At 42.2% G+C, this 21,363-nt stretch overlaps 1 protein-coding gene across 28 annotated transcripts in view; it reads left to right on the top strand.

The window, feature by feature from the left end:
* The window catches only part of Znf644 (zinc finger protein 644), a 65,977-nt gene that overhangs the window by 36,356 nt on the left and 8,258 nt on the right, over positions 1 to 21,363 (top strand). For 12 of the 28 annotated variants that reach the window (XM_075943906.1, XM_075943907.1, XM_075943905.1 and 9 more), the window contains 2 exons: positions 11,233 to 14,246; positions 14,422 to 15,027. The exons of 4 other annotated variants lie outside the window; for them this stretch is intronic. In XM_075943906.1, coding sequence (XP_075800021.1) covers positions 11,233 to 14,246; positions 14,422 to 15,027 — 3,620 coding nt within the window. Of the gene's footprint in view, positions 1 to 4,300; positions 4,464 to 5,965; positions 6,096 to 11,232; positions 14,247 to 14,421; positions 15,028 to 21,363 lie in introns of all 28 variants that reach the window. 12 more of the 28 variants (XM_075943922.1, XM_075943921.1, XM_075943920.1 and 9 more) reach the window with 4 other exon arrangements.

Here is a 21,363-nt window from a genome sequence, read left to right on the forward strand (position 1 = left end):
TTGCTCAACATAGTCTTTTGTCTTTATTTTATAGTGTTTTAAATTATATTACATAGCCTTCAAAGTTTTGAGTACATGTAAAGCTCATTTCGTATAGTTTTATGAATTTGGTAAATCACATGTTGATAAAGTCTGGTTAGGACATGTCAGGGTAAAGTCCTGACTTTGTACATTGTATGGAGTGTTTTGTGTGTATGGAGTGTACTGTGTGCACTGTCCTCTCCTGTACATGGTGTGGAGTGTACTGTGTGCACTGTCCTCTCCTGTACATGGTGTGGAGTGTACTGTGTGCACTGTTCTATCCTGTTTTCCTTACTGTCAGATAAGCTGGAGCTTGTGTGCACACTGGGAGCTAGAGGGTTCTTAGAAACACTCAGCATATCTGACATTAGCAAAGAAAACTTTAGTTCCTGATCGATCATAGGCCGTTACTGCTTATTTATACTTAGCCTACTTCATTTCCTGTGTCCATTATGCTGTCTAACGTATCATTTGATGGCTCAAAGTGCAGTGAATACAGCAGGCTGTCTTGTGTCCTCCTGAGGGAAGTCTTTTCTTGGATTTTATAGCGAAGTTAGGTCAGTAGCCATGAGTGGGACGAAGACCGTTCTGAGAGACACTGTTGTACATGGACATGTGACAAAGACGGCTCGGAGGGCAGCCAGGCCTGAGCTGATCTGAGGGACTCCACGAGTTAAGGATAACAGTAGCTAGATTTGTATGAGTGAGAGCCGAAGAGAGGAGAGTAGAGGATTCCAGACCAAGGAGACCCTGGAATGAGAGGGGCTCAGTGAGCTGGGTCATCCAGGCCTAGGGGAGGAGAGCAGACGCTGGAGCTGAGAGACAAGCTGTAACTTTATAGCTCTCAGAAGGTGCGCACACCTTTTCAGAAACAGAAGATGCTGCTTGATTTCTAAACTTAGACTAGAATTATAAGATTGATTCCCCCATTTTGATAAAATATTGCAATCTATCTTTCAATTACTTGAGGTATTTTAGAAAAAAATAATTGTTGCCACTTGGTGGCACTACATGGCTTACAAATGAATTTAGATTGTGATGTTAGCTGTACATGGTTACACATGATTACATTCAGGGAAGAAACTGCTTATGATGAGAAACTTGATGTTGTTTTGGTTCTTGTTTTTAAATATGATAATTACTGGCATTCTAGAATAGGGTTTTACTAAAATTCCATAAAAAATCTAAGTGGGTAGGGAAGTATGCAGGGTTTTTTTTTTTTTTGCAAGAAACCTCCATTAGTTTAGATACTATTTATCCTTCAGCCTTAGTAATTTTTATATTACAAAATATTTCAGTTTTTTATTAGTAATATTTTTTAAAGTGAGCATTTTATTTTTTTTATGAAGCTAAGAAACACTTATTTTTTAGGTTAAGCATATTTAGAAAACAAAGAGAACTAAATATTCTTGATGAAGTCTTACAGAATATTAAAGGCTCCAGTAATGATCTCTAAAATCTTTTATTTTCTGTATTTAGACAAAGTGTAGTTGAAGTGTGAGAAGTGAATTGTATTTCCAGACATACTTTTACTCCCAACAAAGACATAGATAGCTATAAGAAAGTGTTGTTGTGTATTGTTCAGCACACACAGGCCACAGGACAGGACACCACAGCCCGGAGCACCCTGTGTTTGTTCCTCTCCCAGTCCCTAGGCCTTTCTTTCAGAGTACTTGAGAGAAGACAGCTCTTTATGTCTGGTGCACAGCGTTCCTGGGCGTAGAGTCACACACTCTCCTATCCCTGGATTCCTTTCATCAACAGTGTGTGGGGGAGGTCTGTGGATTTGTCAGGTGTAGCAGCTTCACCTGGAGTTAGTATACTGGTTTGTCTTTTACTACAGGACTTTGGGACTAAGTTTTGCTGGTGTGTTTCGGCTGGAGTTAGAAGCTAACACCAGAATTGTTTCCAAGTGTGCCCTCTCCAGCTGCCTGTAGTGGTTCCTGTTTCCCAGCCACTGCTTGGTCTGCTGACCTCTTTAATTCTGGTTCTCCTGGAGGTCTTGTCTCCTGACTGGGCACCCTGCCTGAGTGGATTACTTGCTCAATTAGCTATTCTCTTTTTATGAAACCTTCCTATTGTGTGTGTATTTAAAAAAATTGTGTGTATGTGTGTGTGCATGTGTATACTGTACAAGTACCCAGGGAAGTCAGAAGAGGTGATTGGATCCCTTGGAGTTGGAGTTAGTTAATAGACAGTTGTGAGCTGTCCTGTGTGGGTACTGGGAACTAAACTCAGGCTCATTAGGAGCCCTGTGTGCGTGGAACTGTTGAGCCGTTCCTCCAGTCCCTTTGCTTCTGCTTTAGTTGCAATTAATCTTCCCTTTTCTTTGTCAGTCTTCTGCCCCTTTCCTAAGCTTACTTCTAGATTGAACTGCTCGTACATTTCCTACAAACAGAGCCATGGTCTGCTCTCATTGTGAAACATAGGCCTTAACCTCAGTGGAGTCCGGGCGGTCTTCGCTCTGCTTTCTAGCCTGGCTTCTTGTGCTCACCCAGTGCGACAGCCAAGGTGTCCCCGCGTGGTTGAAACTGATGGCTGTTGTATTAGAATGTGAGCAGAAACCACATTCTTCTTTCTTTTAAGATAGTATTTTGAAACATATTAGCATAAATGGCGCAGTTTTATAAAATATACTTTCTAGATTGTAATTTAGTAAAAAGAGTAGCATTATTTTACATTTTGAAAAATCTTTTAAATGTCTTAATTGAAGCTTTATGTATTCTTATACCTGCTTTTTATTTTACTGTGTTGGGTTATCACAAGTCGTACAGCCTTTGTGAAATTCCCTTAGACACTCAGGAGAGAGTGAGAGTGGGAGAGGCGAGGAAGGCGTTAGTATGAAAACTGCTTTAATTTGAGGACTCTACAGAGCCTTGCGATCCCCAGTGGAACTCAGAGCACACTTTTGAAACTTACCCTTGAGGATTACAAGTACATTCTTCTCTGTAAGGTTTTATTTAATTAAATTACTTTAATGTTTTTAGAAAACACAAGGATCTAAAAGACTTTCCTAGCATTTCTATTCCTCCTTCCTTACTCAGCATTTGCATTGTGGTCCTGTTTTAACTTGATATGTTTAGTCATCAAGGAAATATTAGGATCTCGATCTCTCTCTCTCTCTCTCTCTCTCTCTCTCTCTCTCTCTCTCTCTCTCTCTCTCAGAATCCCAGGTTAGCTGATAAACAGAGATCTATTTGGCAACAGAGACTAGGAATGCCAGAACTTAGGTTGCTTTCTTCTGTTGAGCGCCTTTCTTATGGTGTGACTGACGCTCACATGGGGAAAGGGAAAACAGTGCCCTGACCTCTGCCTTAGAATCCACCCACTCCCAGGATAACGTGGTGTTGATGCCATCATGCATCTGGTCCTCATGCTTAATCCTCTCTCTTCTTGCCCACCTCCCAATGCTTTTGTGTGAGAAATCGAGTTTCTGACACAAGAGCTGAGGGGATACACTCAAGCCACCCACATATCTAACGGTTTCAAATCCCTGTTTAAAATGTAGTCCTGTGTATTCAGTTCTCTGCCTGCAAGTCTTTCTGTTTGGAGGAACACCCCTTAGTGTAGCGCGGAGAAGTTCTTCCATTCCTCTTCTCTCCTGTCCCAATTCCAGGTTTCTTTTTCTTCTCTTTGTGCTGGAGGCTGGACCCTAGGGTCCTGTGCACACCAGGCAGACACTTGCCTCTAAGCTCTATCCCCTTGTCTGACTGTTCCTAGCATTTATTTTAACTAGGATATTAGTCCTTTGTCCTGTTGTTTCTGTTGAGAACTTTCTAGCCAGAAAGAGAGGCAAAACCCAACTGAAAATAGTTTTTGCTGTGTCAGTGAGAAAGACCATGCATTTTGGGGACCCCTGGGTCACCTTGTTAATTTGACATTACAAAGAACCCATTATGTGGCTTGCTGTTTGCTAGGTGATTTTGGAGAGATTTAGGAAGTAAAAATTTCTTCTTCATTGGTATTGACAGATAAATCATATTTTATGATTGCTCTTTTCTTTAAAAATTGAAATGAAATTCACAAACATATATTTAACCATTTTTAGTGTATGATTCTTTGTGTGGTGCCTTCACAGTGGGGCAGCCATTAGCTTATAGTATCCGTAAAATGTATACTTGTCTTCTCTTCCTTCATTACGTGCTATATTTACTCTGTCTCAGGATAAATTTGCCTTTTCTGAATATTTTATAAAGTCAGAGTTAATGACCTTTTGTGATTCGGTACTTTTCATTGGCATATGGATCCAGATTGTAGTTTGCATTTGTTTCTCTCTGAGGTTGAGGAACCTTCCATTGTCTGGACACGGCACATCTCTGTGTATCACTCGCCGGCCCGTGGAAAACCCATCTGTAAATGTTTCAATAGAAGTTGCTCTGGGAGCCAGGTCTGGTGGTACAACTCGTCATACTAGCTACTTTGGAAGCTAGAACAAGAGGATTGTAAGTTAAAGGACTTCTGGACTGCCAAGTGAGCTGGGGGCCAGCCCATGCAACTCTGTGGGTCCCTTTTCTCACTGAGTAAAGACAAGAGGCTGGGGATGTTATCTAGTTCAGCATATAGTATTTGCCTAATATGTATTAAGCTCCGGGTTCGGTTGCCAACATTAAAAAAACATAATCTCTTTGGAGGTAAGTTTTCATTTTTGCTGAATGTATTATCTAGGTGTTGAACTGGATCGCACGGGTCTGTTTAGTCCTTTCAGAACTGCAGATGGGCGCTTCACTTTCTTATCATCAGTGTTTGAGTCTGTGCTGGCTGTTGCTAGTGCGTCGTGAAAGCTAAGGATCTTATGGGTATGAAGAATTATCTTTTTGAGGCTTTGATTTTTATTTCGTTAATGACCATAAAGTGAAACATTTTTCCATTGAGGTTTGCCTATTTGTAGATCTTCTTTAAAGACAGTTTGACCAGGTCGTTGGTTATCTTTCTTGTTGACCTGTTTCTATATCATGATTGAATATTTAATATTTATTTAAAACATTTAGATAACACTGTTTGATATACAGGCCATTCAGTCATTCATCCATTTATTTTCAAGACAGGGCTCTTCTCCCTGGCCTTGGCTGTTTTGGAACTCACTCTGTAGACCAAGCTAGCCTCAAATTCAGAGATCTCAGGCCTGCCTCTGCCTCGTGAGTGTGGGACTGCAGGTGGGTGCCCTGCACAGATCTTTTATTTTGATAAAGTCCATATTGTTGTCGTCCCCATGATTTTGATGCCAAAGAATCCATATTTCATGCCGTCTTCTGGAACCTTTAAACATTGAGCTTTTTTTTTTTTTTTGGCTTTTTGTTTGTTTGTTTGTTTGTTTTTAGAGATAGGGTCTTACTGTACAGCCCTGTTGGCCTAAAGCTCACTGTGTATACCAGGCTGGCCTTGGACTCATAGAGATCCACCTGCCTCTACCTTCGAGTACTGGGTTTTCAGATTGTTGATTGTTTTTGTTTTAATTTCTGGTTTCTGACCTGGTTCAAAAGACAGTTCTTTCCCTGTGGAGTAATCTTTATACCGTGTTGACAGTTGGCTTGTCGTAGATGATTGATTGATTGGTGGACTCTGAAATACATCCCATCGGCCTTTCTGCCACTTGCTACTATAATTTTATAGTAGGTTGAAATCAGGAAGCACCTCACATGTCTTTTTCTACTAGTTTTACTATTCAGGGTACTTTGCAGTTTTTTTTTTTTTTTTGGACTTTCGAGACAGGGTTTTTCTGTAGTTTTTGGTGCCTGTCCTGGAACTAGCTCTTGTAGACCAGACTGGCCTCAAACTCACAGAGATCTGCCTGCCTCTGCCTCTTGAGTGCTGGGATTAAAGGTGTGCACCACCACCGCCCTGCTACTTTGCAGTTTTGTATGAATTGAAGACCAGCTGAGATGAGAACATTTCTGCCAGAGAGGTATTTTGATCATAATACTCTCCTCCTCCTCATAACTCCTAGATCCACCCCCACTGAATCTGGTTTAAGAGTGTGAGGTCATCCATTTACCATGATCCACCTGCCAGGGCCCACCTATTTAAAGAGAATTGACTCTTCTCACAGAAGCCGCCATCTGTCAAGACTCATCAGCGTAAGTGCTGACTCGCTTGTCTCTGTACAGGTCTCGTGCAGGCAGTGCATGAGTGCAGTGGTCCTCTCTCCCTGACTCGTGGCGACGTTAAGTGGTGGTGATGATGTGGGTGTTCTGTCTGTGGCTGAGCTCACAGACGCTGATTCTCACACTCTGAGCAGTTGCAAGCTTCTCTGTCAGCCCCATCTACTTGGAGAGCTGCTCTAATCTCTGAGTACAGAGATAAATTTTAGAGGACAGCCTGATACTATGTCTGTTTAGCAGAATAATAACAGTGAGTTCAGGGGCCTGGGGCCTGTGAGCTTTCTAACTGGGTCTTGTCACATTTGCAGAACCAGATGCACATTTCCTCAGATACCAACATATAATCCTGATGAGTCTTACTTAGTTCTTAGATGAGGAAAAGAGAGCTGGTGATACGGCTCAGAGTTAAGGTGTCTGCTATCAGCTTGAAGATCTGAGTTCCTTCCCCCAAGCCCACATGGTGGGAAGAGAGAAATAACTCTTGTACGCCATCTTTGACCTGCACATCTGTGCCATGTGCAACACAGCACACACACAGAGAAACATGCTCTAAATTGGGCCTTGGGCTGTTACTAACAGAAAACAAAGACTACAAATTTACCTTTTTACATGATTTGCTTTAGTTTCATGCCTGTACCCAATCATATTTTTGTAGTTATCTTTGTGTCTTTGCCATTTGGCCTTAGGATTCTTGAAAGGTTTCGTGCTAGCTCTGTAGTTTCAATGTGTTAGTCACCTAGAACCCAGGGTCATTGTGTCAACATGTTACAAGTGATTCTTAAAAGATTATTCCAAGTAACTGTGAAATTAGAGTGTTTGGAGTCCAGTAGTTAAATTTTCATTCTATTTCCAAATAGTGTTGCACTTTAGTAATGTAATTAAATTAAATTAAATTGTGTTGTACATGTAAGAGAGGACCTTAGAAATTGTCTTCCTGATCTTCAACCTTGGGTTCTGTTCTTCGGTGTTTTTGGCAGGTAGTGTAGATTATAAACCGGGTGGGTTGTGAGGCTAAACATATTAACTTGCCTCTTTGTTGTTATATAGCACTGTGGTTAGAGTTAACCTCTGTTTGTATAAGTGTTATTCACTTTTTATAGTATTTCCATTCAGTGTGACACTCACGTTAAGATACTACCTGGGTGATATGTAATACACTTTGTCTCTGTGATATACTTTGTAATATATGTATTATACTTTGTCTTTAGTAGAATCTGGGTGAGAATTAGGTTTGTAATAGACTTAACTACTATAGTGATTTAAATATAGTTAATTGGAATTTTTTTTGTAGTTAAGATGACAGTTTGTGAATGGTCTTCTCTTCTGGACCCAGTCTCATAGATTGCTGGCTGAAGTTGTCATGTATTCGAGGGCTAATATAAATGAACATAGGGTTTGAGAAAGCCTGGCTGGAGCTCAGCTAGTGGGCAGCATTATAATTTATTTATAGCCGTGTAGTACAATTACTAATGAACTAACTTAGAATGAGGACAGAATTATACTACATTTTATGTGAAATTATGCTATATGACAAAGGTTGGCATTATGTAAAAAGTAACCACAGAATGTTAACCTACTTGCAATAAATACAATTAATAATGTACATAAGAGAATGAAATTAAGCTAATTTTTATCTAAAAAGAATTATTCATGAACAGAAAGTGGACAGCATAGATCTGATGACAGGAAGGTTGTATCTAATCTGAATCACTGAGTGACCTAGGAAGCTTGCTCAGAGGGATTACAGAATAATTATGTTAATATGCAATTATCACCTCGTTTCTTCTGGAGTAACCTCAAGATGGAGTGTAGCGAGGGTGTTATAGCAAGTGCTGATAGTTTGCAAAAATACTGATGTTTGAGATTTCTGAGACAATAAGCCTAGCTGGAGGCACATAAGTGATGATCTGTCATCCTGAAGACAGCTCTGACCTCTGCACTGCTGGTGCTCGCAGTGTAACTGGAGGCGGGTACAGCTGCAGAGCTCATTATGCGCTCTAGACGCTGAAACGCGCTTCATGGAGATTCTAATCCCCATTTGCAGCTGGAAGAAGAGTGGATGAATTGTTTAAAGAACACGCTTAAGTTCAGTTAAGAGGAAGAGTCTGTGATTCTATGATTATAGAAGGATTTTAATAGTGCGATCTAAACATTATTTTAAAGAATCTTAAGGTGTACTTTGATTTAATCAAATTCAAGTTTTCTTATACATTGAAATCTTTTAAATATTATACCATTATAGTATGTTTTAAATGTTAGCTTCCTTTATTTTTAATGTATTATATATTACATATATCTTATATTATAATATATACTATAATATATTATGTATAGTTATATAATTATATATATGACTTTTTAATGAATTGGTTTTTGTTTGCATGTTTCTCTGTGTGAGGGTGTTGGATCCCCTAGAACTGGACACTGACAGGTATAAGCTGCTCTGTGGGTTCTGGGACTTGAACTCAGGTCCTCTGGAAGAGCAATCGGTGCTCTTACCCACTGAGCCGTCTCTAGCACTGATTAACTTCCTTAAATTGAATAAGTATGGCTTATCTCCAGATCGGTTTCTTCCGTGTTCCAGTGACAAACTGCGGCGGCGGCGCAGCTGCATGTGTCCATATAGAGGGCTGGAGAACTGTCTGGAAAAGTGCAGGCATGGTTTATAGTCCAGTACTTCTGACGTCACTCCTGCAGATGACCCATGGGACTGAGGAATGATGCAGTGTTGCTCGCTATGCCCTGGAAGTCATGTACAATACTTGAGCATTTTATAGTCAGAATAGAGTGTGAGGATCAACTAGGCAAATGTTAGTTGTTCGTAAACACAACTGTTTGCCACATTTCACTGTGCGTACATAAGGAAACACTGACTGGTAAAGGTTTTAGCAGTGTAATTCAGTTCTCTCTCTTTTTTTTTTAACTAGCTATGTTGTGTGGACCAGTTATGTTTTACACATGTACTTTTCATACATCTTTGGTTTGGTATCTTCCAAATATGAAGTTAGAGGCTCTTATTAAGCCTCCGACAGGACATGACATCCTCGTGGTTTGTTCCCCTGCTGTGCAGGGCACCAGTGAGGCTGCTTTAAATGGAAAGCGGCTGCTCCATCCGTCACCTCTAACACCACAGCAGATGGGTGGGCACGGAACGGGGAAGGCTGTACCACTCATTAACACTGAATCCACCACTTCGTTAGCGACGCTGCTTCCTGTTGAGAGAAGCTAATACAGGCTTCAGACTGACTGAGCATATATTTGTCTACTTCTGTGGTTACACCAAATAGAAACACAGAGTGTCTTCCAGGCTGGTTAAGAACTGTCACTCTCCGCAGATTTAATAGTGAGGCTTTTCCTTCCGTCCTGATCTCGGCACGAGGACACCAGCCCCACGCCCGCCTCCCGCACGTGTTGTTGTGCTGCGGCCTCCCGCTGGGTGCTGCATTAGCACCGTTTTGGGGTGATATCATTGAATATGATCTTATTGGAAGTCTATTTTTATTACTGTGGAAGTTTGCCAGTTTCAAAGCAGAATTCTAAAATGTGTGAGAGAAGGAATAATGATTGTTGGTATAAATAATGCCAAAGAGATCTTTTATGATATTTGTTTGTAATCTTTGATGTATTAAGTATTTTGTCGAAAGAATAATGTTTTGTAAGTTATGAAATGAGACAGTTATTACAGATTTTTATTCTTGTGCTAGAGTTAATGTTCTATAAAGCATGAAATTTACACTCCAACTGAAAGTTATGTAAAATATCTTAGTTTCTGATTGAATTTTAGAGCCCTGCTGACTTAAAATAGTATTGTTCACTGTCCAGTTTTAAATACCGCAAAGATATTGTGAAGGATTTATTTTTATCTGCAAATCAAAACGAAGTCTGTCTTGTTTACTGTGTGTCAGAACTGCAGCTGTGCCGGGCACATAGCGGGCGCTGAGTGAGAGGTAGCGCCCGCGTCCCGGCTGCTGCCGTGGTAGGACTTGTATTGAAATTGTATGTCTAGGTTTCCTAGGAAAAAGCCATTTTTGTTTCAGTTTTGATTTTACAGTTGCATTTCTACTTACTCAACACTTAGTCCTTTATTTAACAGACTCCGCCTTGCACCTTTGCCACGTGGTTCTGTGAAACATGTTGGTGGCCAGGTTGTGTCCTTGCCGTCCACTGTGTCCACTCCTCAGAGCCCTGTGACGTGGGCAGTAGATGGCCGCATGTGATCGTCTCACAGCCACCTCCTCTTCAGACTCTGTTCATTCTTAGAACAACTCTGCCATGTCAGTCCGCATTATGAATGAAATAACTAAGTATTTATGACGAGTCATTGTAACAAAGCTTTAGGTCTCTGCACTTTGTCAGATTATAAATGCTGTAACTGCTTTGCTTTTAGGGAATGTCTCTAATTTGAGATCTCACTGAATGAAATTTTAGCATAAAACTTGATTAATTTTAACATTAGTAACTTATAATTAATGATAACTTGAATAAAGAATGACTAGAATCTTATGAATAAAGCAGTTTTCTAGTTGGTAGAATTTTGACAGAACACTTTCTTTACAGCAAAACAGTTTTAAGTTTTTTAGAAGTAAAAATTATTATTTTATACATAGGTAAGCCATTTATATTGATTGCAAATAATATATTTGACTTAAATAAAGTTATTAAAGTGTAATAATTGTTACTTTGCTCCAGGAATGCCTTGCCAGGTGACAAGACAGTTCTTTACAATAGTTGATAACTCCAGTTCTATTGTGTAGAGAAACTGTCCTTAGTGAGTCTGTTCAAGCCAGAGAATTGTTTTTATTATAAAGTTATGCATGATTTTTAAAACTGTTTCAGTGTGTAATGCATTCGTTGATGCTGTGTGAGTGCATGCTGCATTTCCCGAGGTGATCTGTGTGCGGAACACAGAATTCCTAGAGAGCTCGAACAGCAACATTTGCTTTGAAAAGTTTTTAAAGTGGTTCCATTTTCTTTGAAATGCTTTTGATTCCTAGAAAATTATCAGTGTCTTCAATATAAAGAAAAGCCAATGAGAATGTGCACGTCCAGCTCTCCATTCATGCCACTAGCTTGTCTTCCATGCAAATCTAAATTTTTGTTTTCCATTTTCTAGACTAAATGTGTTAAATGATCTTGCCAACAATATGGATGATTTGAAGATAAACACCGATATTCATGGTGCTAAAGAAGAACTCCAAGATGACAGCAGTTTTATCTCAGAGAAAGACAGTGGAGTTCATAAACCAAAAGACTGTCAGGCATCATTTCAGAGAAACAACTCATTGACTCTGTCTGAAGAATCGCCGGAGGATAAATCAGAAAAAGCCTTAAGTGGAGGCCAGTCTGCTTTGTTTATTCCTGCCGGCGCTCCTGCTGCCTCTAGTGAAAACTTGACCTTGCCTACCGGAGCAAGTAATGGACCAGTTTCACACTCCTCTGTAACAAAGACTTCCAGTATGAATGACGGTAGTGTCTCTTTAACCACTGGGCAGCCTGTGGATCAGCCAGCAACAGAATCTTGTTCAGCTTTGAAGGTGGCAGCTGATCTTCAGCTGTCTGCACCACAAAAACCAAGTCAGCACCAAGTTGTGTTTTTGTTATCAGATGTAGCACATACTAAGAATACAGCCCATTCCATTAAAAAACTACCTACCTCTGCTTTAGTTGGCTGTGATGTTCCGAGTTCAGTAGGGAATAGTGTGAAGTCAGAGAGCACTTTACTAAACCAAGTAGAGGTGGGGGAGGGTAGTGAGGGTGCATTGGCCAAAGGTGATTGTGCCGGTGCATTGGCAGGGATTTCCTCAGGTACAGATGGATTTAGGCCAGAAAATGATACAAACTGGGATCCCCAGAAAGAGTTTATTCAGTTTCTTATGACGAATGAAGAAGCGGTGGATAAAGCCCCGGTCCATCCTAAAGTGGCAGGTGTAGAGAAGAAGAGAAAGCGGAAAATGGACGTCAGCAGAATCACTCGCTACACAGAGGACTGTTTCAGTGATGCAAATCGTGTACCCAGTAAGTCAAAGATGCCACAGGTTGACTTTGTAGGGCAAAAGGAGGAGGTCCAAGCAACAGACGCACAGAAATACGCTTTATCAAAAGTGAAGTCCGAATCTGCTGATGACCTGGAGTCTGTGGACACTTTCCAGCATCTAGTTTATAACTCAGATAAATGTGGAGAAGATAGTTCGCCTGTTCACACTCGCACTTTTATATCAGATACCTTGAAAAAGAAATGTGAAGCGCGTGATTGTGAGTCACCTGCCACCTTCAGTGCTGAGGAGCCATCCTTCTACCCCTGCACAAAGTGCAATGTGAACTTCAGGGAGAAAAAGCACCTCCACAGGCATATGATGTACCATCTAGACGGCAACAGTCACTTCCGCCACCTCAACGTCCCAAGACCGTATGCTTGTAGAGAATGTGGACGGACGTTTCGGGACCGCAATTCACTGCTGAAGCATATGATCATTCATCAGGAGAGGAGACAGAAGCTGATGGAAGAAATCCGGGAATTGAAAGAACTTCAAGATGAAGGACGAAGCGCACGATTGCAGTGCCCTCAGTGTGTGTTTGGTACCAATTGCCCCAAGACGTTCGTGCAGCATGCTAAGACCCATGAGAAGGACAAAAGGTACTATTGCTGTGAGGAGTGTAATTTCATGGCTGTCACGGAGAACGAACTGGAGTGCCATCGGGGCATCGCCCACGGAGCCGCAGTGAAATGTCCTGTCGTCAGTTCAGATGCAACTCAGAGGAAAACACAGAAAAAGACTTTGATCAAAGACTCTGTTACAGGTTCATCCAGAAAACCAGCTACGTACCTGTGTAAAATGTGCCCCTTTACTACTTCAGCCAGAAGTATTCTGAAAAAGCACATGGAGTATTTGCATTCCCCGTCATGTGTTGACTCATTTGGTAATCCTCCTGGACTTGACAAAAGAAAAAATGACGTCCTTGAGGAGTCTGTAGATCTCAATTGCACTAAGCCATTAGTAAGACAACAGTCAGCCACGTTTCCAAAGAACTCTGCTTTAAAACAAGACGTCAAACGGACATTTGCATCAAGCTCACAATCAAGTCATTTTTCAAAATTTCATAAGCGGCCACACAGAATACAAAAAGCCCGGAAAAGTATTGCCCAGTCTGGTGCAAACGCGTGCAATCCAAACAGCTCTCCCCACAAGGATGTTACGGTTAAAAGCAGCACTGACCAAAAGCCAAAGTATCTCCACCAAGTAGCAAAAGAAAAGTCTAATGCCAAGGCAAACAGTTATTTATATAGAAACAAGTATGAAAACTACAGGATGATCAAAAAATCAGGTGAATCATACCCACTTCCTTTCAAAAAAGAGGTTAGTTCATTAAACTCTTTACATCTGTTTTCATCATCAAATAATTCTCATAATAATTTTATTTCAGACCCTCATTGCCCAGATACCAAAAGACCAGATCACAGGCGTGTGGCTGTCAAAAGAGTAGTTAAGGGTTCCAGGAAGGAAAGTTCTGGTGGAGAAGACTTGGATAGCTATCCTGACTTTCTGCATAAAATGACTGTTGTTGTTTTGCAAAAGCTTAATTCTGCTGAAAAAAAAGACAGTTACGAGACAGAAGATGACAGTTCCTGGGATAATGTTGAGCTAGGTGACTACACTACACAGGCCGTGGAAGAAGAAACCTACAGTGGTCTTAGTCCAGAACATGTAAACTTACTGCCTCTATTTAAAAGCAAGATGGAAAGCCAAGGTCCTGAGGACAGTGCTGCCCTCAGTTACAATCAGGACGAGGGCTTTTATTTTGAGTATTATGAAGATGGTGGCACTGACAGCTTTTTGCGTGAGATACATGACCCTCAGCCTTTGGAAAATGCAGAAACACCTTTGTCAAAGCATGGCTCCGTTTTTCACTGGACTGATCTGTCCCTTGAGAAGAAGTCATGTCCTTACTGCCCAGCCACTTTTGAAACAGGTGTTGGGCTGTCAAATCACGTCCGAGGGCATCTTCATAGAGCAGGATTGAGCTATGAAGCCCGCCATGTCGTGTCGCCAGAACAAATAGCCACAAGCGACAAAATGCAGCATTTCAAAAGGGCTGGCGCAGGGACGCCTGTGAAGCGCGTTAGAAAAGGTAAGTTCCCGTGTGGAGACAGTTGGGGCCTAATAAATGTGTTGACATTCGGAGGAGTTGAAAATTGTGTTTGAGTTTGGTCCTTCTTAGAAATCCCAGAATTTCATATTTCAGAGTTAATTCATTGATGGGGATTTGTGAAAGAGCCTGATGCCACTCTAACCGTCTCTTTTAGCTGTAGAGAAGGCTGAGACTACTTCTGAACACACTTGTCAGCTCTGTGGTGGTTGGTTTGACACAAAGATTGGGTTATCAAATCATGTCAGAGGCCATCTGAAAAGACTTGGGAAAACTAAGTGGGATGCTCACAAGTCTCCGATCTGTGTTCTGAACGAGATGATGCAGAACGAAGAGAAGTACGAGAAGATTTTAAAGGCCCTGAACAATCGTCGCGTCATTCCCAGACCCTTCGTAGCTCAGAAACTCACGTCAGGGGACGACTTCCTGTCTCAGGATGTTCTACCTCTCGACGAATACCGTAACGGCCTAAAGACAGAGGCTCTGTCAGTGTCTGCTTCAGAGGAAGAACGCCTGAGTTTCCTAAACGAATGTGACGAAACAAAACCCGAACTGCCCAGTGGAAGAAAGAACCAGTCTCTTACACTGATAGAACTTCTTAGAAACAAAAGGATGGGGGACGAAAGGAATTCTGCTCTTTCTCCTCAGAAGATTCATAACCAGACGGCAAGGAAGAGATTTGTTCAGAAATGTGTTCTTCCACTAAACGACGACAGTCCGTTGATGTATCAACCACAAAAAATGGACTTGACTGTGCACTCAGGTAAGAGGACGCTTGTGACTGTTATTTGAACACAGTTGAGGGCTTTGTGAGCTGGAGCCTCTGGGCAGTGCCTCCTGAGCATCTTCCGTTTGCACATTCGCAGCGCACACTTGTTATTCTGCTGTGGCCCAGGTGGATGCCCGGCAGCACTGAGTCTCTGCCTCATGTCTTGGTCTGAATGTAAGTCGAGAAACAAAGCAAAGTGCACACACACACATGCACACGCACACACACCCCTACACCAGACCAGCTGACCTGGGAAAAGCGGCTGCTGTAATATGGGAGGCTGACGTGTATCAGCACTGCACTGTTGAAAGGGAAGACCTGGCACGCCTCTGCCAGTGCTGCAGAGAGCTGTTTTCAGAACTGAGCTGCTGGTGTCTGCTGCTTAGGCAAGGCAGTCCAGAACAACTTCTTAGACCAAAGGACTGGTGCCCGATGCCATTAACCCAAACAAGCGTCTCCTCTCGGAAGCTCACTGTATTATGGGATGGTGTGACTTTTGAGAACTGTAGTCAATATGAACAAAATTTGCGTGGCCTTTGGATTTTACAGTTGTGTTTTTCTGCAGCAGAGCAGGTGCCTCTGTCAGTGCTGGTGTGCCAAGTTTCTGTTGAAGGGATATTTCGAATGTATTGGGAAAGGATCTGTCTGGTTTATACTCAAACACTAGAAGGGTGTTTTGGGTTTATTTGTTTTGAGGTTAAGAGTGTTGAAAGGTTTGTGTATGTGAGCCCCAGTTGACGTGTCTTAGCTAATAGAAATTGGCCCATGGATTAGTAAAGAATCAAATTACTGTAATTCTGATTCACCTCTTGGCAAGCACTAAATATCTCTAATATTTGTATTGTAATTTTGATTTAGGGGAATATTAATAGCCTGAAACAATGCTTTCTCTGATGCAGGATTCTGGATAGTAGACTGCTTTATTCCAAGTAAAGAGTCTTTCAAAGGCCGTAGTTTTCTCCTTTTAAGAAGGATGAAGCACAGAGAGCGTGTTAGTTGTGTTCACCATGATACAGAATTTTTTGTGACCGCCATGATAGTGTTGGGGACACCTACTGAAGTGAGGGTTGTCTGAAAAGTTTAGAGTTTCTATTTTTTCAACGTTTCCTTTCCTGTGGTGGTATTGGCTTGTTGATCATTTATTTAGCACAAAGATTTTAGCAAAAAACTTCAAATCATTGACTTGGCATTATTGATTGAGCATTCAGATTAATGAACATAAAATGCCCTGAATAAAATGTTGTGTCTACCACCTCCTCTCCAGCCTTCATTGGAAAGCCAAATTTAGTCGTGCCTTGTACGGTTTTGTGGGCACAACACTTTGATTACCACTTTGTCCACTAGACTTTGTCATTCTCTATTGCTGTGTTGTAAGCTTTGAACTTTCCCAGCAGAGCTGTGCTGTTCACATCATTACCGTAGGCTTCAGAAATGATCTGCATAACACAGACATCTGCCAGAAAGTGACTCTGAATACTAACTGCCAACTGCTAGCCCTTAACTCCCTTCCTTAAATTCAAGCTAAGCCAACTCAACGAGCGCTTTAAAAATCATCTTTATTGTGGTGCTTTTCTACACACATTAAGCTAAGAGAATTTCCCTTTTTGAAGTGAGAACTGGATTATAGTGTTTTTTTTTGAAGGATAGGTGTGCCTGTGAAGCTTAGAACATGTGTGCATTGCAATACGACGTCTACAAGTGCTGTTAGCCTGTCCAGCCACTTCCGCGCTTGTGCACGAAGGAAGAGTGCTGCCCTTGTGACGGGCACAGGTATGTGCGAACAGACATCACCACGTCTGCCTGGTGCAGTGCTCTGGTGCCAGTGTTAGACGGTAGCTGGAGCCCCCCGGTAAGCAACGCTTGAACACGCACTGAAGTGATGAGTTTTCATCTGACTCATGCTGATTGGTTAGGAGAAAATAACCCATCGGAGGTGAACTTTGTCTGTATTAATTCTGTTCTTTTAAAACTATACTATTTTTTATTTCCAAATTTATTTTTTTATTAATAGATTTTAATGAAGACACCTCTTTGGTTAAAAAGCATGAAAAAGACAATAGTGCTACTTTGGAAACGATGCTTTATTAGGAAAGGAATTCACAGTGAAATTTCAAATATGTAGAATAATTCATTAGTGTATAGATTGAATCTTCAAGGGGGAAAGTCTTAAGAATATTTTCCCTTTAGTGCCCCTCACCTTCATTTAGGGTTCCTAAACCTAGATGCAAATAGAAGTGTTAAGGTTCACATTTCTGTGCTGGTTTTGGTTGGCTGGTCCAGCTTTGCCAGCAGTCTCTGTACTCATGCTTGTGAGCATGTCGGCTTACCTGCTCAGAGTGCACTTCCCACACCTTGGGAATGCTTTGCTCGTCGCTTTGCGCTCCTTCAAACTGCCCGCTTTAGCAATTATCATTTCTCTCAAGTCTTAAAATATACTTTTTTTCTATTAAGATCCTTTTTCTAATCTTTTCTAAGTTCTCTTGCTCTTCTGCTTCCCTGAGTAGTTGTTTGCCCAGCTTCTTGTTCCTCCTCATGTTCTACAAGTTACATCTATGGCCTTGCTGTGTGCTGTGTCTATGCTTGGTCTATGCTGTGTCTTCTGCTTCTTCACTCTATTTCTTGACTTTATCTGCAGACGGCGGAGCACTGTCTGTCTGAAAAGGAGAAGAACTGCCGGCTTTAGTTTACTGTTGAGAGCTTGGCTGTGAGGGTTCAGTTCTCACACAGCTGCACTTTGATCATGCAGTTGTAGACACTGAAGACGGGAGGCGGTCAGAGTGGAAAGTCACTGCCAGTATCCCTGCTGTGCCCTCCCAAGCATGGCACATAGGGACAGCCTGTTTGATGGTCTAGGCTTTCTTCCTGTTGTAGCCGGAGTTATCTGTCTACACTTGGAGAGTTACTCATAGCACAACTGGGGTTCAGACCAAGACTGCCCTACATAGGCTGTCCCCAGGCGCTATTCTCTGCTATATACAAGAAGTCTTTCTGTTGGATAATTCCAAAATGAAAGCGGATTTAAAGTGGAGAACATTTTAGTGGAGTCTAGATATGAGTCTAATTAGAAACAAGGACCCAGTTTTCTAAAGTGACCAGCCCACCATAATTAAGAAATGAGAAAAGGATTTTCAACATCATTGTCAGTACCTGCTTTTCAAAAAATAAACACTTTACTTTTAAAATGATCTATTTTTAGAGTGCAATTGTAGGTTGCATGTTATAAATGAGTATTTTGCCTGTTTTCAGCTTTAGTGAAACAGTACTCTTATAAGTGCCAGTGAACTCAGCCAGGTGCTGAACGGGCTCCTAAACCGTTGGGAAAGTCACTCCTGTGCTGGCGGAGTGCTTGCTCCTTTGGCACTGTCATTCAGTCCTGACGAGTAGAAGCAGAGCGTGATCTTCAAACTGTTTAAAGCAACTCTCACTCAAAAGCAGAAACCTTGGTAATTCTCTCGACGGGATTGGCTTTGAAATGAGTTTTGGGGTGCGTCCTTGGCGACAGCAGCCCTTGGAGAACAGTGTGCACAGCATAGCGCCTGCCGTAGGGGCACAGGGGGCCAGCGTTCAGGTGGTAGAGCTTGCCGTTCAGGTGATAGCGCCAGCGTTCAGGTGATAGAGCCTGCCGTAGGGGCACAGGGGGCCAGCGTTCAGGTGGTAGAGCCTGCCGTTCAGGTGATAGAGCCAGCGTTCAGGTGATAGAGCCTGCCGTAGGGGCACAGGGGGCCAGCGTTCAGGTGGTAGAGCCTGCCGTTCAGGTGATAGCGCCAGCGTTCAGGTGATAGAGCCTGCCATGGGGGCACAGGGGGCCAGCGTTCAGGTGGTTTGCCTAGCGCAGGTCACCTTTTGAGCAGACCTAGGAAGGAAGGGGACTGGTTTGATTCCTACGTCCCTGCATGCATGGACTCCCATGAACACGAAAGGAGCACAGGGGATATTCTGACTTGTCCACAAGACAGTTTCCATATTTTCTTAGCTGTAACTGGCCTCAGTTATGAGGTAGATGGGATAAAAAAACGTATCTGTGTTTATGTGGCTGTAATGTGTTATTTACTCAAACAAGAAAATGAATGGTTCTGGTTGAGTACATTTTTCTGAGATTACTTCCTTAGTGCCTAACTTGACTTGTCTTCCCCCAGCCATTTGGTTGTTATTTTCACCTTGTGAAACAGATGGAGAAATGTAGCCTTGTGCCCATTTAGCATAACCTATAAAGGGACCGAGAAACAGTTCTATTGTGCAAGGAAAGGCGTGGGCAGTTTGCCCGCTACACCCAAAGATGCTGGCTGATTCCTCACTGATTCGGCAAGCATCCCCTCAATTTCTGCTGTGGTCTAAGCTTTGTGCTAGGCACTACAGAGTCAAGAGTCAGAAACATGTCCATGCGCACCTGACCCTAAGATAGGCAGGTGAGGCGAGGCGGATGAGCTGTGAAGCACTGGGCAAGCGCAGAGGCAAGAACGCGCTGTAGCGAGTTTACTAGGAACCACCCGCGAGCCTCTGACAGAATTGGTTCCAGGTTTGGCTCATTAGGTGCTGGCATTGGAATCCAGTGTTTTTTGCATGCTAAGAACATGTACCAAAAAGGAGCCACACCCCATCCCAGCATGTGTCGGTTTGGTGTGAGCCTCACGGAGAGCAAGTGTAAAAGGAAAGGTAGGGTCTGGAGAGGAAAGGAGCCATACTTGGAAAAGGAGGGGTAATGTGGGAAGTGTGAGGTAGGTAGTTCCTAGAAGTCCTGGGAGGTAGGGAGTTAGATCTAGTACTGATCTGGATGGTTGAGATCAGTAGAGGACATCGGAAGCTAGTGAGTGCTGGGGCGGACTAGTGAGGCTAACCCTTCTCTGTGTGTTGAGACAGGGTCTCTATGTAGGTCTTGCTCTCCTGGCACACATTTTGTAGATTAGACAACATGTAACTGAGATCTGCCTGCCTCTGCCTCTGAGTACTGGGATTAAAGGTTGGGTTTAAAATCCCTTTTATAGATACTTTTTAAAAGCATTTATCTGATGCTTTGGAAAACACTTTTTAAATAAAAGATTTGGTTAGGGAGAGGAGAAATTCATTTTACAAGTCATATGCTAGAGAAATGAATGACACAGGAAGGTGAGGTGGGGACACAGACAGACAGCCAGTGTGGGGGGGAGCCAAGGAGAACACCTGGCAGATTTGTTACAAGGGGCAAGAGGCAGGTGGCTTGAGGGCAGGGGTCTATAGATGCCCCCTGGACGGCTACCCTCGGTCACTCGTCCAGCAATTCCTCCTCACCTAGCTGTCTAGGTGACATCTCTGCAGATGAAACGCCTGAGTTTATTAGGTTTTGTTTTGTTTTGCTTGTCCTTGGTTACAAAGTTTAATTCTGTTGATTGTGTTTTGCCAGCCTTGTCAGTTTCTAGTATCCTGCTATCCCTACTTACTAATTTTTTAGGATTTGCTTTTTATGTTAATAATTTTTAATGTGTCCAAAATATCTTCAGTTGTGTTCTCTGAGCCTGCTGTGATTTCTCGTCTAACATGAATTTTTGAATGTTTATGGTCTAGATTATGGTTACAGAATATGTTGTTAGCCAGAACTAAATGTAGGCGTTCTGCCATAGTTGACCTTATATGGTATATACAGCAGTATTGGGATTATCCTGGTTAGTTTTTTTTCTTTTTTTGTCAGTTTAAGACAAGCTACTACCATTCGAGAAGAGGGAACCTCAGTTAAGAACCTAGATTGGCCTATGGTGGGTTTTTTGTTCTGTTTTTCTTTTTGGTTAATGTAGGAGGGTCTCAGCCCATTGTGGGTGGTGCTACCTTTGGGCCCATGGTCCGGGATGGTATAAAGAAGCTGTTATATTTAGCTTTGTGGCCGCAGAAGGTATGAGGAGCAGGCCAGTTTCCAGGCTCCTGCTTCAGTTCCTGCCCCACATGCCTTCAGTGAAGACCTGAGTGTTGGAAGACAAAATAAACCCTTCCTCCCCAAGTTGCTTTTTGTCGTGGTGTTTCCTCACAGCAACAGAACCCCCAAGACAGGTATAATACAAATGTACTCTAACTGCCTCTTGTGAGAGTAGGCCAAGAGAGGCTTGTTGGAGATTTCCTTCCTCGCTTACTCAGAGGCGCAGAAGTAGAACATACATTTCCTTGTTCTGTGTATAATTTGAGGAATTCTTGCTGTCCAGTGTTGTATGTATGTGTAACACACACAGAGAATCTCAGCTAGAAGATGCCCTGGAAGAAAATGATCTGGTGAGCACCATGTCTGCTTTTAGTTCTGAACTTTGTTGGAATATATAGTCTTAAAAAATGATTAAAAGCCAGACTCATCTGTCTTCCTGAAGTTGAAAG

This window comes from Microtus pennsylvanicus, chromosome 12 (genome assembly GCF_037038515.1).
Source record: "Microtus pennsylvanicus isolate mMicPen1 chromosome 12, mMicPen1.hap1, whole genome shotgun sequence".
NCBI classification, from domain to species: Eukaryota; Metazoa; Chordata; class Mammalia; order Rodentia; family Cricetidae; genus Microtus; species Microtus pennsylvanicus.